The sequence below is a fragment of the Carlito syrichta genome, unplaced genomic scaffold (genome assembly GCF_000164805.1).
Source record: "Carlito syrichta isolate Samal-C Ts95f unplaced genomic scaffold, Tarsius_syrichta-2.0.1 Scaffold313876, whole genome shotgun sequence".
NCBI classification, from domain to species: Eukaryota; Metazoa; Chordata; class Mammalia; order Primates; family Tarsiidae; genus Carlito; species Carlito syrichta.
In genome coordinates, this window is record NW_007257972.1 from 98,898 (window position 1) to 115,907 (window position 17,010).

Sequence of the window (17,010 nt, forward strand, 5' to 3'; positions counted from 1 at the left end):
CACCGGACCCCAGCAGGTCGAGGCTGCAGTGCCTGGGAGCGGCCACTGCACTCCAGTCTGGGCGACAGAGTGAGACTCCAGCTCAAATAAAAAAAAAAAAAAAAAAGAAAATAGAATAATTTTATTGCTGATTCAATGTGCACCGATACAGCTGACCCTGAGGGACAGTTTATATGGGAAAAACTGGAAAAGGGCATGGTGTTTGTGAGGAATTGAAAAAAATTTGGGAAGAAAGCAGAGGAAAAGGGAATGAGTTGCATGAACTAAAGTTGAATACATAGGCAGTGGCTAGATCTTGCAATGTTTGTAGACCAAGTTGAGAATTTTGACTCTTCCTCTAAGGACACTGAGGAGTTATTTAAGGGATCAGAGTAAAGAAATGACAAACAGATCCGTGGTTTTAAAAAGAATATGTTGCTGCAGGCAGGAAGATCAAGAGTAGACCAGTTAGAGGTAAAAGTGAGAAATTATTATAGCTTGGTCATGGTTAGGGCTGAGAGGATAGAACAGAAAGCCAACTAAGAAATGTTTCGGAAAATTAAGAACTTGTTTATAGATTAGTGCTGCTGGGTGATGGAGGGGTGGAGTCAACGTTAACTCTCAAGTATCCATATTGTTATGAAGTTAACAAAGTGGGAAACCCTGAAGGATGATCAGGTACTTGATTTTGGACACATTTGAGGTTGAGGTGCTGTTGACACGTTCAAGAGGAGAAGTCAAGTGTGTTTGCCTATAACAAACATAGGAAGTCCTATCTGGAGACATTTGAAGGTGTCTGGATATTTATTGAAGCCGTTGAGGGAATGAGATTACCTTAAGAGAGAACTGAGAGCAAACATAGAGAGGCCTAGGACCCAGATTTGAGAAGTGTCAATGATTACTGGTCTGGTGAAGAGAATGAATTGTCAAAGGAGATGGAGAAGATATATCCAGAGTGGTTAGGAGAAAAATGAGAGGTCTAGTGTCATGGATGCAAGGGATGAAGTGCTTCAGAAAGCCAGGAGTGGTCCACAGTGTTGCTTTGCTGTGGAGATATCTGAGGGACAAAAGGTGAAAACCAAGTATTTTTGTTACTTACCAGCTCCCATGCTGTCAAGTAGCTGCTGGCATCTTGTGGCTGCTGTTACTGTGAGGTTGGGGTCCTTGCTCTTGTGACATGGGAATGCCGTTCTTTTGTGGCCTGCTTCATAGCCACGACAGCAGCATGTGCCAGGGTGCTAACATAACAGTTAATAATTGTGGGCAAGGAAGTGATGATTATGAATGACCAACAATAAATAACTATGGACTTACTGAATTGATGTACTCAGGTATCCTCAGACAAACATGAAGGTGATTTTGTTTCTTTGGTCTATCTGGGTATATCAATTCTCCTGACTTTTAATTTATTTTTCCTTTCCTGCATTTTTTAGGAAATTTATATTCTCTCTTTCTCTTGAGTTTATTACTTAAGCAGTTTAAGGTTATCTTTTAACTTTAATCAGTCTTTAACTGTATTGTAATAGAAAGAACAGAAGCAGAGAGCTGAACAGTCTAGGTTTAGGTTCACTTTTGTTCTTAATTAAGCTTGTACTCCTAGATGGTCTTTCAGAACAGTTTCCATTGCACTGAGCTTAAGGTGCCAGCTGATGTCAGTGGAAACACCAAAGCAGTTGGATAGGTAGTGATGTCAGAAGCAGAGAGAGCTCTCTTCACTCAGTCCTGGAGTTTTTGTGTTTAGTCTGTTGAAGGCACAAGCCAGTGGCCAACCAGAGCTGGACTGGGGCCTAGCCATGACGTAAGAGGAGGGACCTGCCTTAACTGAAGAATGCAGGGAAAGTTAAAAGTGGACAGGAACCTCTGGCCCTTGGCTGCCTAAGCTTCATCAGTGTGGTAAGCCGCTCAGCCTTGAGAATATCAGGCGGCTTCCTTCCTTTGTACCACATTCTAACTTAACCTTTCTGCAAGGTCAGTGCCCTGATAAATCAGTCCACACTAAAGGGCTATTAGGCAGCCTCATTAGTAACATTAGCTGAATTTTACCAGGGTCTTCCCTGACGTAATGAGATAGCCCAAGTGAGTGACTGAAGGAATTTTGGGCATCTCTGAAGGACAGGGAAAGGGAGTCGTGCTTCTCACTATTTACTTGCATAGTCAGTCTCACAAGTATATAGGATTTTTAAAGTTTTGAATGATCAGGAAAACAATGGGGGCTGATTTTTGTCTCATGAGTTAATCTTTAATCTGTTATACATGTGTATGATTTTGTTTTATTTAGCAACTTACCAACCACATTCGAGATACCCTGCCAAACTTCAGGAACAAGTTACAGGGACAGTTGCTCTCCATAGAACATGAAGTAGAAGCCTACAAAAACTTCAAACCAGAAGACCCCACCAGGAAGACCAAAGCATTGCTACAGTAAGTCACCTTTCCCTTCCTTTGTTCAGCATTGTAAACTAATCTCTTCAGTTTGTTTTTGCCTTAATTTGTCATGTTGTTTTCAAGGCTTAACAGAAGCACATGGAAATATATGAGGCTCTCTGTATGTTATACAGTGACCCTTGAGTCCTTGTGTTTTCTTGAATAATTATTGATCTTATTCAGTTATTATAAACTTAACAATTGCCCATTTCCATGCCCAATTTAATTGTGATCTAAAAGCTAGACTCAGTGAGAAAAAAACCAATGGTGATAATTCACTGGGGATTTTGTCCCTAATCTTAGAAGTGGGTAAATGCAGATGAAAATGTCATATGTATTTTTCAATCATGTCACTTGTACTTTACCACCTTTTAATTTCAATTATTTCATGTAATTTATCTGTATGTATTTTTAGTGGACTGAAAACCAAGGATTTAATTAAAAGAGTACAAGTAATATGGTCATATTTAAATTTATTTTCCCTTTTTGGTAATGTAAATTATTAAAAATACAAGTGTGAAAAGTGCCAAGCATCTTTTCACTTGTCTACAATCTTCTTGTGTTATCCTTGGGATACTAGATTTATCCCTGAGGAGCCTTGGGGTAAGATAGCTGAGTTGTTAGAGAATTACCAACTCTTTATATCTTGTACCTTTATTATCTCCCTTAACTTCTCTGGCCTCATCTGTCTGTTTAACCTGGTGATGCAACTTGCCTCAGGTCCCTCTCAATCACAAAACACCCCTACCCTGCTTACATTCTGGACACCTGAGGTCTACCTCCAAAGATATTTGATACTACTTACAGCGTTTTATGCCTCTGCAGTTTGGCAATCAAAAACACCCTTAATTTGGCATTTAGAATGCACAATATAATTTCTTTGTGGGGAAATTTTATTTTTATTTGTTTTTTATTGTAATTATTTTATTCATACATAATAGAGGTACATATTTCAGGGTACATGTGATATTTTGATACATTTATGTAGTGTATAATGACAAAATTTGGGTAATTGGGATGTCCATCACCTTAAGCATTTATCTTTTCTTTATCCGGGGAGCATTTTTTTTTAAATCAATATTTTTTATTATGATATTGTGGGGTACAGTTAAGGGTTAGGTATACAAATATGCTTCATTCAGACCCCCTTGTTGATAACAGGTGTCTCCCCATCCCCAGACAGATGTTTACTACCATTAGTCCCACTCCCCCCATGGTCTCCCACCACTGTCAGTCATTTTCTTAGGGTAGTGCATTGGATGATCAAGGTCCACTATATCAGTGAGAACATGTGATACTCAGATCTTTGTTTCTGTGAGAGGTCACTCAGTATTATAGACTCTAGTTCCATCCAGGTTGCTGTGAAATTCATGATTTTGTTCTATTTTATGGCTGCATAGTATTCCATCATGTATATGTACCACATTTTTTTAATCCAGTTCTCTTTTGATAGACAGCATGGTTGGTTCCAGGTTCTTGCTATTGTGAACAATGTTGCAATAAACATTTGTGTGCGGGTATCTTTTTTATAGAATGATTTGAGTTCTTCAGGGTATATTCCCAGTAGGGGGATTGCAGGGTCATATGGGAAGTTGATGTTTAGAGCTTTTAGGAATCGCCACGCTGCTTTCCACAGAGGTTGCACTATTTTACACTCCCACCAACAGTGTAGGAGTGTTCCCTTTTCGCCACAACCTCTCCAACAACTGTTATTTTTTGAGTTATTGATAATTGCCATTCTGACTGGAGTTAGGTGGTATCTCAGTGTAGTTTTGATTTGCATCTTCCTGATGATTAGTGAGGTTGAGCATTTCTTCATGTGTCTGTTGGCTGCTCGGATGTCTTCCCTTTGTGACGTGTCTGCTCATATCTTTTGCCCATTTTATAATGGGGTTGTTTGTTTTTTTTTCTTTTCAGTACGTTTGAGTTCCTTATAGATCCAAGATGTTAAGCCTTTGTCAGACCTGGAGTTGACAAATACTTTTTCCCAGTCTGTGGGTTGTCTCCCTGCTCTCTTGATGGTTTCTTTGGCTTTGCAGAAGCTTGTCAGTTTATTGAGGTCCCACTTGTCTGTCTGTCTTCTCTCTTATGGCCTGTGGGTTTCAGGTTTTGTTTAGGAATTGGATGCCAGTTCCAATTTCCATGAGGGTATGTCCTTCATTTTCTAAGGTTCTTATGGTTTGAGGTTTTACATTTAGGTCTCTGATCCATTTGGAGTTAATTTTTGTATATGGGGATAGATAGGGGTCCTGTTTCAATCTTCTGCATGTGGACAGCCAGTTTTCCCAGCACCATTTACTGAATAGGTTCTCCTCTCCCCCAGTGGTAGGTGGTGGAGGCTTTGTCGAAGATGAGTTGGTTGAGAAATTGAGGTTTTGCTTCTGGAATCTCAGTTCTATTCCATTGATCTATATGCCTGTTCCTATACCAATGCCAAGCTGTTTTGATGATTGTAGCTTTATAGTAAAGTTTGAAGTCTGGTAATGTGATACCACCTGCTTTGTTTTTTTTACTAAGGATTGTTCTGGCTATTCTTGGTCGTTTGTGTTTCCATATGAATTCCTGTGTTGTTTTTTCTAGGTCTGAGAAGAATGTTGCTGGTAATTTGATAGGTATTACATTGAATCTGTAGATTGCCTTAGGCAAGATGGACATCTTCACAATGTTGATTCTTCCAATCCATGAGCATGGGATATTTTTCCAGTTGTTTGTGTCATCTTTGATTTCTTTGAGCAGAGTTTTGTAGTTTTCATTGTAAAGGTCTTTCACGTCTCTGGTTAGGAAGATGCCAAGGTATTTCATTTTTTGTGTGGCTATTGTGAATGGAATTGTGCTTTTTATTTGGGTTTTGTTTGTTTATTATTGGTGTAAAGAAATGCAATTGTCTTTTGCACATTTATTTTATATCCTGCAACTTTGCCGAAGGCCTTTATCAGTGTAAGGAGGTTTTTGTGGGGAAATTTTAAAAGACTCACATTATTTAAATAACATCTGAAATGCATCTTATATTAATTCATTAAAAAATGATAAGATCATACAAAAAATAAGTTTCTCATGGATGTAACTCTTTGCTAGCTTATTCTTTCTTTTTATTCTTAGGTAAGGTTAAGTTCTTATAAAAACTCTTGAAGTTACAGAGCAAGGAAAACTAGCCCTCTTAACATCCAACTGAAACTATTATCCATGCAAAGACTGGTCTTGCCTCTGACTTTGTTGGACTCAGATGACAGAATTTTTCACAGCTAGATTTTTGACTTGTAGAGGGCTGATTCTGCTCCTTCCTTACAGCCCTGTCCTTTCTGACCTATTTCTTTCTTCTCTTCCTTCCTTCCTTCCTGCCTTCCCTTCTTTTTTTCCTCCTTCCTCTAATTTCTCAAGCACACTTCTCTGTCTGGTTCTGTTATCTACCAGGGATTCAACCATGAATAAGGTTTTTGCTCTCAAGAAGTCATAGAGTAGGGGAAAACAGACATATGAGCAAACAATTGTTTTAAAACAGAATAAATGCTGTTTCTGCTAAATATAAAATGTTAAGGGAGCTGAGCGGAGGAAGCAATTACATGTGAGGAAGGAAGGTGTGTGAGTTCACAGAGAACATGGAGGCTGGAGGGTGAGAGAAGCTCCATCAGGTGGAAGGAGGAGGGCGGGAGAATTGTGTAAACTTTGGTACAGCCTGCTTGAGGATCTCTACTGAGCTAGGTGGCTGGAGCATAGGGCTTGGGCAAAGGAGTGGCTGGAGCTAGATTTTCTAAAATTTATCAGTATTTCAGTGCAAATGTCATGTTATATCTTCCAGGTGTGTTTTAAAAATTACGTTAGCATATACATGGACATAGCTAGACACAATGGCTTTTCTGGCCTTCATGTTTTGCAGTTCCCTTTTATTCACCCATGAGTTTGATGGAAGAAGATAAAAAGATACAAATTTTAGATGACTTGAATGTTTTTCCTGTTTGATTTCGAAGTTGAAAGCAGTTCCAATATGTCAAACTTAGAGTTTCAAAACCTAGTAATCAAGATGGAAACAGCTATGTTTTTCTATTTCTTTCTTGTTTTTTAAACCGGCCACATTACAGTAACTCATTCCTTTATTTAGCTAGTACTTATTGACTCTCCCTGATCTGTTGAGCTGGGAGAGGTGAGTGGAACGAAGGCCTTTCCCCTTAGAGGAGTGACTGGTAGGCAGGGAGATGCGGTGCACTCTGCTGTGCGCCACTAGAACTGCCTGGCAGGCAAAGGAGGGCCCTCACTGATGACGAGGAGTGGTGGTAAAGTCACACATCAGGAAAGGTTTCCTGGAATAAGCAAATACTTGAGCTGGGTCTTGCGGACAGAGAAAAATTAGTCAAGAGTGCAAGGGAAAGAGAGGATGGCATTCTGAGTGGAAAGAAAAACACGTGTAAAATCACCAGTGCGTGGTACTTTTGGAGAACCGCAAGTGGCTTCCTTATGGTAGGTATGGAGAGTGAGCAGGATGAGTGGTGAAGGATGGGGTTGAAGATGTAGCCAGGGCCAGGCCATGAAGCATCTTGGGGGGTAGGGTAAGGTATTTTGATTGTATTATCAAATTGTGGGGAGCCATTGAAAAGCAAATCCAGAGCCAGTTGTAGAGGGGCTTAGGGGCCGCAGATCTGTGTTGTTCTGGCAGAGTGAGGTCTGACCTTGACAAAAATATTTGCAGGGACGAAGGTTACTTGGTCGTGGGGGACGATTTTTGAGATGTGTCCTTAGATTCAGTTTGCTAGGATCCTGTTGAGAATTTTAGCATCTATATTCATCAAGGATATTGGCCTGTAGTACTCCTTGTTGGATCTTTACCTGGTTGGGGTATCAATGTGATATTAGCTTCAAAAAGTGATTTGAGGAGAGTTCTATCTTTCTCAATTCTCAATACTTTCAGTAGGATTGGTATCAGTTCTTCCTTGTATGTTTTGTAGAATTTTGCTGCACATCTCAAAAATCATTTACCATGACCAAGTAGGCTTCATCCCCAGGATGCAGGACTGGTTCAACATTTGCAAGACCATAAACATAATTAAATACATCAACAGATGTAAAAACAAAAGCCACATGATTATATCATTAGACACAGGAAAAGCTTTTGATAAAATCCAGCATCCCTTCTTGATAAAAACCCTTGAACATCTAGGCATAGATGGAACATACCTCAAAATAGTCAGAACCATCTACAAGAAACCCACAGCCGGCATACTGCTAAACAGACAGAAATTGGAACCATTTCCCCTGAAAACTGGAACAACACAAGCCTGCCCGCTCTCATCCCTCCTCTTTAACGTCGTTTTTGAAGTTCTAGCTAGAGCAAGCAGACAAGAGAAGGAAGTCAGGGGTATCCAAATAGGAAATGAGGAAGTCAAGTTATCCCTCTTTGCAGATGACTTGATCCTATACCTCAAAAACCCAAGAGAATCTGTTAAAAACCTCCTTGCACTGATTAAGGACTTTGGCAAAATCTCAGGGTATAAAATAAATGTGCAAAAAACCAGTTGCATTTCTATACACCAACAATAAACAAACAAACCCAAATAAAAAGCACAATCCCATTCACAATAGCCACACAAAAAATGAAATACCTTGGCATCTTCCTAACCAGAGACGTCAAAGACCCTTACAACTAAAACTATAAAACACTACTCAAAGATATCAAAGATGACACAAACAAATGGAAAAATATTCCATGCTCGTGGATAGGAAGAATCAACATTGTTAAGATGTCCATCCTACCCAAGGCAATCTACAGATTTAACGTAATACCCATTAAATTACCAGCAGCATTCTTCTCAGACCTAGAAATGACAATACAGGAATTCATATGAAAACATAAACAACCATAAATAGCCAAAACAATCCTCAGCAAAACAACAACAATAACAGCAAAACAAAGCAGGAGGTATCATACTCCCAGACTTTAAACTTTATTATAAAGCTACAAGAATCAAAACAGCCTAGTATTGGTACAAGAACAGGCATGTAGACCAATGGAACAGGACAGGAATTCCAGAAGCAAAACCTCAATCTCTGAACCAACTCATCTTCAACAAAGCCTCTACCACCAACCACTGGGGAGAGGAGAACCTATTCAGTAAATGGTGCTGGGAAAACTGGCTGACCACACGCAGAAGATTAAAACAAGTCTCCTACCTATCACCATACACAAAAATCAACTCTAAATGGATCAAAGAGCTAAACGTAAAACCTCAAACTATAAGAACCTTAGAAAATGCAGGAGGCACCCTTATGGAAATTGGAACTGGCAATCAATTCCTAATCAAAACCCCAAGTGCCCATGCATAAGAGATAAGATTGATAAGTGGGACCTCATCAAACTGAAAAGCTTCTGCAAAGCTAAAGAAACCATCAAGAGAGCAGGGAGACACAGCCCACAGACTGGGAACAAATATTTACCAACTGTATGTCTGACAAAGGCCTAATATCTAGGATCTACGAGGAACTCAAACATGCCAAAAAAGAAAAAAATAGTCTCATTGCGAAATGGGCAAAAGATATGAATAGACACTTCTCAAAAGAGGACATACGAGCAGTTACAGATACATGAAAAAATGCTCATCCTCACTAATCATCAAAGAAATGAAAATTAAAACTACACTGAGATACCACCTAACTGCAGTCAAGATGGCCATCATCAATAACTCAAAAATAACAGATGCTAGAGAGGATGTGGGGAAAAGGGAACTTTTCTACACTGTTGGTGGGAGTGTAAACTGATACACTGTCTATGAAAAACAGTTTGGCAATTCCTAAAAGATCTAAAAATTGACCTCCCATATGACCCTGCAATCCCCCTTCTGGGAATATACCCAGAGGAACTCAAATCACTCTATGGAAAAGATACCCACACATGTATGCTTATTGCAGCATTTTTCACAATAGCAAAAACAAGGAACCAACTGTTCTGCCTATCAACAGGGGACTGGATTTAAAAAATGTGGTACATATACACGATGGAATATTACACAGCCATAAAGAAGGACAAAATTATGAACGTCACAGCAACTTGGATGGTCTTAGAGTCTATAATACTGAGTGATCTATCTCAGAAACAAAGAACTGAGTATCATATGATCTGACTCATAAGTGGACCTTGAACAATTGTCATAATGCTATAAGAAAAGGATTGGCAGTAGTGGGAAACTGCTAGGGTGGGAGGCGGGATTGGCAGTAGTGGGAATCTGCTGGGGGATGGGGGGCAACCTCATCAACAAGGGTACCTGCATAATGAATATTTATATACCGAACCCTGAATTGTACCTTACATCTTTTTTTTTTTTTTTTTAAAAAGGTAAGTCCAAAGGCAGGATGGTCACCTGGAGTTGGCTTCAGTGATCCCAGGAGGCATTGCTGAGGGCTGAACCAAGTAATGTCGGGGGGAGAAGAGGAGTAGCTCTACTGGCTGAGGGATGTGAAGGCAGGGGAATGATTAGCGACTGGTGGCTCTAGCAGTGCAGGGTAAGGGAGAGGGAGTACTACAGGTTGCCCCAGATATCCTGCTGTGGGTAGGTGGGTCATCCACCATGAGTACAGGCGAATTGGCAGGCTTGGGAATGAGAGAAGTTGAGAGGTTCAGTTTTAGGGGTATTCAAGGCAACTAAGGAAATATCCAGGAGACGGCTGGGAATATGGCCACGCTTTCACACTGGGCTAGGCTGCAAGACTCAGAGAAACATCCATTGCTAACCCTTGAAGCGATGGCACCCTTGAGGTTACATAGGATGAGGTATAGGATAAGAAGGAGAGATTGAGGCTGTGGTATTGGGGGAGGAAGGGTAGCTCATATAGCATGAGGAGCTCTGCTGGAGCATTTGGGACACTAGGCGATTGTGATGTCATAGGAGCCAAGGTTTATTTATCCGTTCTACATAAAGTTTTATTGCTTAACTTTAATTTTTAATATAAATATTCCTTTTTTCTTTTATATTATTTATTTATTTTGAGTTGGAGTCTCATTCTGTCGCCCAGACTGGAGTACAGTGGCCGCTCCCGGCCACCGCAACCCCGACCTGCTGGGCTCCGGCAATCCTTCCGCCTTAGCCTTCCAAGTAACTGGAATTACAGGCATGCGCTATCACGCCCGGCTGATTTTTTAATTTTTATTGTAGAGATAAGGTCTCGCTGCCCAGGCGGGTCTCGAACCCGTGGGTTCAGGCAATCCACTCACCTCAGCCTCCCAAAGGCGCGGGATTACAGGCTGAGCCACCGAGCCCGGCATTATTTATTTTTTAATTTTAAAGATGTGGGGTACAATTCAGTATTAGATATACACATGATCATCATACAGGTAAAGTGTGGGCCTCCTTTTGGTCTCCACTTTGCCTGGTTTGAGATCAGGCACGCTTATTAATGTTATGTGCACTCCCGCCCCCTTCCCCTGGCAGTGTCCCGCTATTGCCAATCCCTTTCTTATAGTAGTATGGTAAATGTTCGGGGTCCACTTATGAGTGAGAACATGTGGTACTCAGTTCTTTGTTTCTGTTTTAATACCATTTCATGGTTGCAACCAAATGGACAGAATGCATTTAAAGACAAAGATATTTAAAATATTTATCCTAATTGAATGTTTAAACCATAACAATGTTTATGTAATATAATCACATCTTGAGTGTGAATAGAGTGCAGTGTTAACTCTGCCAGTAGGTGCCACTAAGAACACCAGAAAAGAAATTCTAAGGAACATACACAGTAAATATGAGGAATGCAAAGGCTTGTAACTTTGACTTGAATGTATTTCTCTTTCACAACTGTAGAATGGTTCAGCAATTTGCGGTGGACTTTGAGAAGAGAATTGAAGGATCAGGAGATCAAGTAGACACTCTGGAACTCTCAGGTGGTGCTAAAATCAATCGTATTTTCCATGAACGCTTCCCTTTTGAGATAGTAAAGGTTTGTACCAAATGTTATTTTTCTTTCTCTCAGTTCACTTCATTTCATATTCTGCTTTACAAAGCTCCTGATAAAATATTATCATGAGTGCCATGAGACTAAGATAGTTCTTTGAACAAAAACCTCCATACCCGAAATTAAATTAAGGAGAGAAATATTTTCTGATGATTTTGATTTTATTTAATGGTATTTAACTATATTTCACATTATTTTAAAAGGAAAAACCAACTGGGTTTCCTACAATGTTTATTTGTTGTCTAATTAACTTAAAGATATTTCTTGAGGACTTACTATACGTTAAAGTTCCAGGTGCCAGTGGTGAAGACAGAGAGTGTCCTTTTTGGTCTAGTGGGAAAAGACAGAAGATTAACAAATTGATTTTTTAAAAAAGGAAAATGTCAAGTGTTATTACAACAAGATGATGTGAGAGAGAGGGGCTGGGTGAACTACTTTTAATGGGACATTCAGATAGTTCATGTCTGAGTAGAGGACATTTAAATTGTGTCCAAAATGGCATAAAGGAGTACATGGCAATGTACAAGTCTGGGGGAACAGGGTCGGTCAAGGCCAAAGGAGCAACCTCGGGCAAAACCCTAAAGCAGGAAAGAAGAGGGCAGGTGAGGAACCGATATGGTTGATGAGGAGAGGCGGTGAGGGGAGTTGAGATTGGGAGTGGGGAGAAGGAAGGTGTCTAGCCACACAGGCTTTCAATGTTGAGGTAAGGTGTTTATGTTTAATAATGGGAAGTTACAGGAGGGTTTTAAGTAGGGATGAGACCTGATCTGATGATTTTGAAGTAGCACTATGTCTGCTGGATTGTCAAAAGGTAACAGACAAGTCAAGGAATGAAAATGGTAGGGCCAGACTAGTAGTGGATTCATTTTCTGTGGGGCCTGAAGTTTTTACGGTTTTGGAGTCCCCTTTAAAGAAGAGGAGTATAAAATTATAAACACACAGTTGGGCGCAAAGTCTTGGAAGATGCTGTGCAAGGGAGAAAAATGCCCTGGCAAGAGAGGATGGAGAGGCATGGAGGCTTCGGGATTTGGGAGGTGCGATTGCCAGGGATTGAACTGATGTGGAATGTGGAAGAAAGAAGATTTCAGATAAGTCCTTGGGTTTTGGCTTCCACAGCTGAGTGTAGGGTGTGCTTGTCAGGGAAGTGAGGAAGAGCTGCATTTGTACAGAGGCATGGTTCTGGACAACCAGGTGTAAAACGCCCCATAGGCAGTTATGTAGTCTTAGGGACTGTGGTGCTTGTGCCCATACAAAGAGGCAGGGGCTTACATCCTGGTGTGGGCGGCAGGTGGGCAAATAGATCATTTCTTTAAAATGTGCTAAGTAAGCCGGGCTCGGTGGTTCAGCCTGTAATCCCAGCGCTTTGGGAGGCCGAGGCGAGTGGATTGCCTGAGCCTGCGGGTTCGAGACTTGCCGCGGGCAACTTGGTGAGACCTCATTTCTACAATAAATTAAAAAAAAAAACTAGCCGGGTGTGGTAACGCGCGCCTGTAGTTCCAGCTGCTGGGAAGGCTGAGGCGGAAGGATCGCTGGAGCCTAGCAGGTTGAGGCTGTGGTGGCTGGCAGCAGCCACAGTACTCCAGTCTGAGTGACAGAGTGAGACTTCAACTCAAAAAACAAAAAACAAAAACATGTGCTAAGTAGGCCGGGTTCGATGGCTCAGCCTGTAATCCCAGCACTTTGGGAGGCCAAGGCGAGTGGATTGCCTGAGCCCATGGGTTTGAGACCCGCCCGGGCAACTTGGCGAGACCTCATCTCTACAATAAATCAAAATAGCCAGGCGTGGTAGCACGCGCCTGTAGTTTCGGCTACTGGGAAGGCTGAGGCGGAAGGGTTGCCTGAGCCCAGCAGGTCGAGGCTGCGGGGGCCGGGGGCGTATGAAAAGCTCAAGCCTGGGCGACAGAGTGAGACTCCAACTCAAAAAAAAAAAAAAAATGTGCTAAGTAAAATGATATACTTCAGTGCAGGGTGCTGTGGAAACAATCCCACAGACACACGTCCCAGCGAGCCAGGCCTCTGTGCTGAGCATGGAAAGACGAGCAACTAGCTCAGCAGCAAGAGGTGGGGTGGGGCGGGTGTTCCTGACAGAAAGGAGGAATGATGAGGGATGTGTGCTGTGAAGCCACAGGGTGTGAATACAGACCTGAAGCAATTCATGGCTCCAGGGAATGAAGTGTGAGGGCGAAATGGACAGACAATGAAGCCTGAGAGGCCAAATCTCAGGAGCCAGGGGCCGAACCGAATGTTCTCTGGATGTTCCTTCAGGTCTAGGCTCATGACACTTTGATCCCATTTCCAAGCAGATTTATGGTACCTAGGACTTCTGAGAAATAATTTGTACAGTAATCTGTCCTGTGTTGAATTGGTGAAATATTAATTTTTTTTTACAAAGAGGCCTTGAACTCAGGTGGTTAAAATGACTGGGACAAAAGACAGCCTTTGTTAGGTTTGGTACAGCTGTTCTGCTCTTGCACATCAGGTGGCACCCTCTTTATGCATTTACCTATGCCCACAACTCTACCATATTCAGCAAAAGAATTAAGAATTATTCATTACAAATGAATGGCTGGATTTATGTCCAGAAGCATTCTTATACTAGCACTCCATATCTGTAACAGAGTTAAAATTCACTGCACTAAAACTTCCAGAAATCCCGAATGTTCTATACTGTCTTGAGATTTATATAAACAGATGGTTTGACCATCTGGGTTTAGGTTAGGAAAAACATGAGTATCCATTTATTAATAACTAAGTCAAGTTATTCTCATTCTGTAATGTTCAATAATATTATTCAAAGGAATTAAGTGTCATAACCATGGCTCATTTTGCATCTGCAGATGGAGTTCAATGAGAAAGAATTGCGAAGAGAAATAAGCTATGCAATCAAAAACATACATGGTATCAGGCAAGTGATTCAGATTTTTCTGGTCTTCAGTTTAAGCTACCAAAAGAAAATTTTTGTTTATAAATGGCTATTAAAGTAGTCTTTTCATCACTGACCAGAGTAGAATACAGAGGTGGGAATAAGAAACAGGAAATACTGGTTTGGGGTATAATGATAATTTTCTGTATTGTTGTAGTCAGTTTTTTCCCATTTAAAAAGCAAAAACATCTGCATTTTCAGCCTGTGCTCAACATAACAGGGAATTCATAGAAGAACCTTGGGTTTTAGCCAGACATGCTCAGAAGTGATCATTACTTACACAGAGAAGGGCAGATTCATCTTGACTGGAGTTGTGGAGCCAGATTGGAAAGACTAACGAAGGTGTTTACTTTTGAGATTAACCTTGCCTGAAGATAGAATGATTTCAACAGGCCAGTGTGCATTGTGTATGCATGTGTGCTTGTGTATTGGGGGCACATATATGAAGTGGGTGGTGGTATGATGAGGCAGGAGAGGATGGAAGAATGGAATGGAGGTTATTGATGCTGGAGGATTAAAGAAAGGACTCCCAAGTGGAAGGAGTGGACAACACATACCCCTGGGGACGGAAGTCACGAGTTCTGGCTGGTGTGAAGACTGTGGAGAGAAGCACACGGGGACCTGAGCGGGGCAGGATAGGGATAGGGTGAAACTCATGCCTGGATTTCCCCTCGTTTAAAATGAGATTTTTTAAAGTCATTTTCTAACCTAGTCAGTTTGGCTGCCATAGCAAATTACCATAGACAGGATTATTTTCCCAGTTCTGGAGACTGTAAATCCGAGATAAGGGTGCCAGCCTGGTTGGGTTCTGGTGAGAGCCCTCTTTCAGGTAGTAACTGCCAGCTTCTCATTGTGTCCTCTCGTGGCAGAAAGAGTGCTAGCTAGCTAGCTGGCCTCTTTTTTCAAGGACAGTAATCCTTGGGGATTTGCCCATATGACCTGATCTCCTCCAAAAGGCCCTACCTCCGAATTCCATTACTTTGAGGGGTAGAGTTGCAACATATGAATTTAAGGGAGAATGCAAACATTCAGTTGATAACACATTTTTTAAAAGAACTATGATAAAAATAATTTTAAAACGCACATTTCTTGAGTTCTTGTACGGAAGGCTAAATGTAATTAATGAACATATGTGAAATTGAAGTGTCCTGAATTCCAAGCAATAAAGCATAAGTTGCCTAGTTCATAGATGACAGCATATGAAGGAGAAGTCCTCTGTCTGTTGTCAGCTGCGGCTCAGCATCTGCCACGGGTCCACGTTGAGACTGTGTTGGGAGCAGACCCCGAGGGAGCAAAGCTTGACGATGAGTGTGTGTGGCGGGTGACTGTCCAAGAGAGTTAGGATGTTTGAGTTATCTGTTGTTTTAAAATTTGCAGTCTGCTCAAGTGCCAAATAGTATGGGTAAAAATAAAAAGGAGGAAATATCCACAACCAAATCTGATGTTTTTCTCTTAACATCAATATGGTTTCTAAGTTCCTGACTTTCTTTCTTCTTCAGCAAACCCAGAACATATTTGGTATCGACACTCTTGTTCTTTAGCAGATCTAGTATTTGAGCATGTTTATCTCATAAATGCAGTGGAACTATATTACAGTTTTGGGGTTATAAAGTATTTCTACTCAACCAAATGTAGTACTTTTACTTGGCTTGCAAAACTCCTTACCAGATACATTTTTGTTGAATTTTATTGCAGAAACTCAGTAATTTTTAGTTGTAGATTTTTTACTTACATGCATATCAACAGAAGAGATTGGGTATTCTCACTATTCTAGGGTAAATTTGCCTGTAAGATAAGAATTGTGCAATGTCTTGAGTATAAAACATAATAATAGTGTGATTACTAAGGCCCTTAAACATACTTAATTTGAAAAAAAAAATTCCCGTTTGATTCTGCTAGATATTTGAATAATAGAAGTTATCTTTGCCCATGAAGGACCTGATAGAGGACGTTTTATTTTTCTTGTTTGTTTTGCCAACTCTGAGTGCCAACCATGAGCAAGCAAGGGAGATGGTCCTGTGGGGCAAACCAAGAAAACCAAGATGCCCACGCTCCCTGCTAGTATCATAATGGGACTAAAATATGTGCTCAGATTACTGCAATGTGAAGTAGAGTTGGGGTTCAGAGAAAGACTGGAGCTGTAGAACATAGTTGCTTTTGAGCGGGACTTTGAAGCACAGGTGGGATTTGAATAGGCTGAAATTGTAAAAAGCGTGAAATGAAACCCATAGACAAAGGCAAAGACATAAAATGTTAGTGTAAATAAAGGCAAATTGACAGAAACATGGAGTACATGAAAGGAGAGGAGAAAATAACTACAAAGAAAGATTAGAGTCAGATAGTGGACAATTTTTAATATTAGGCTGAATAATTTGGATTTTATTCTGTATCTTACTTGGAGAAATTACAATTAGAGAAGGATTAGGAATAGAGGTAAGCACAGCGTGCTAAGTAAATGATAAGAAGGAACATTGAGTCAAACTTGTGTAAGGGAGGTGTTAAAGAAATTTCCCAAAAGTGGTACCATAGGACTGAGTGTTGGAGAGAGACAAGTTGATCAAACGAGAAGAGAGAAGGGAGCTGGACTCAATGGCTCAGGCTGTAATCCCAGCACTTTGGGAGGCCAAGGGGAGTGGATTGCCTAAGCCCGTGGGTTCGAGACCTTATCTCTACAATAAATAAAAAACTTAGCCGGGCGTGGTAGCACGCGCCTGTAGTTCCGACTGCTTGGAAGGCTGAGGCAAAAGGATCAC

The 17,010-nt window shown here is 40.9% G+C and overlaps 1 protein-coding gene across 2 annotated transcripts in view; it reads left to right on the plus strand.

Moving 5' to 3' along the window:
- The window catches only part of DNM3 (dynamin 3), a 440,346-nt gene that overhangs the window by 54,572 nt on the left and 368,764 nt on the right, over positions 1 to 17,010 (plus strand). For both annotated transcript variants that reach the window (XM_021718845.1, XM_008070637.1), the window contains 3 exons: positions 2,258 to 2,400; positions 11,184 to 11,319; positions 14,172 to 14,239. In XM_021718845.1, the coding sequence (XP_021574520.1) occupies positions 2,258 to 2,400; positions 11,184 to 11,319; positions 14,172 to 14,239 (347 nt within the window). The remainder of the gene's footprint in view (positions 1 to 2,257; positions 2,401 to 11,183; positions 11,320 to 14,171; positions 14,240 to 17,010) is intronic.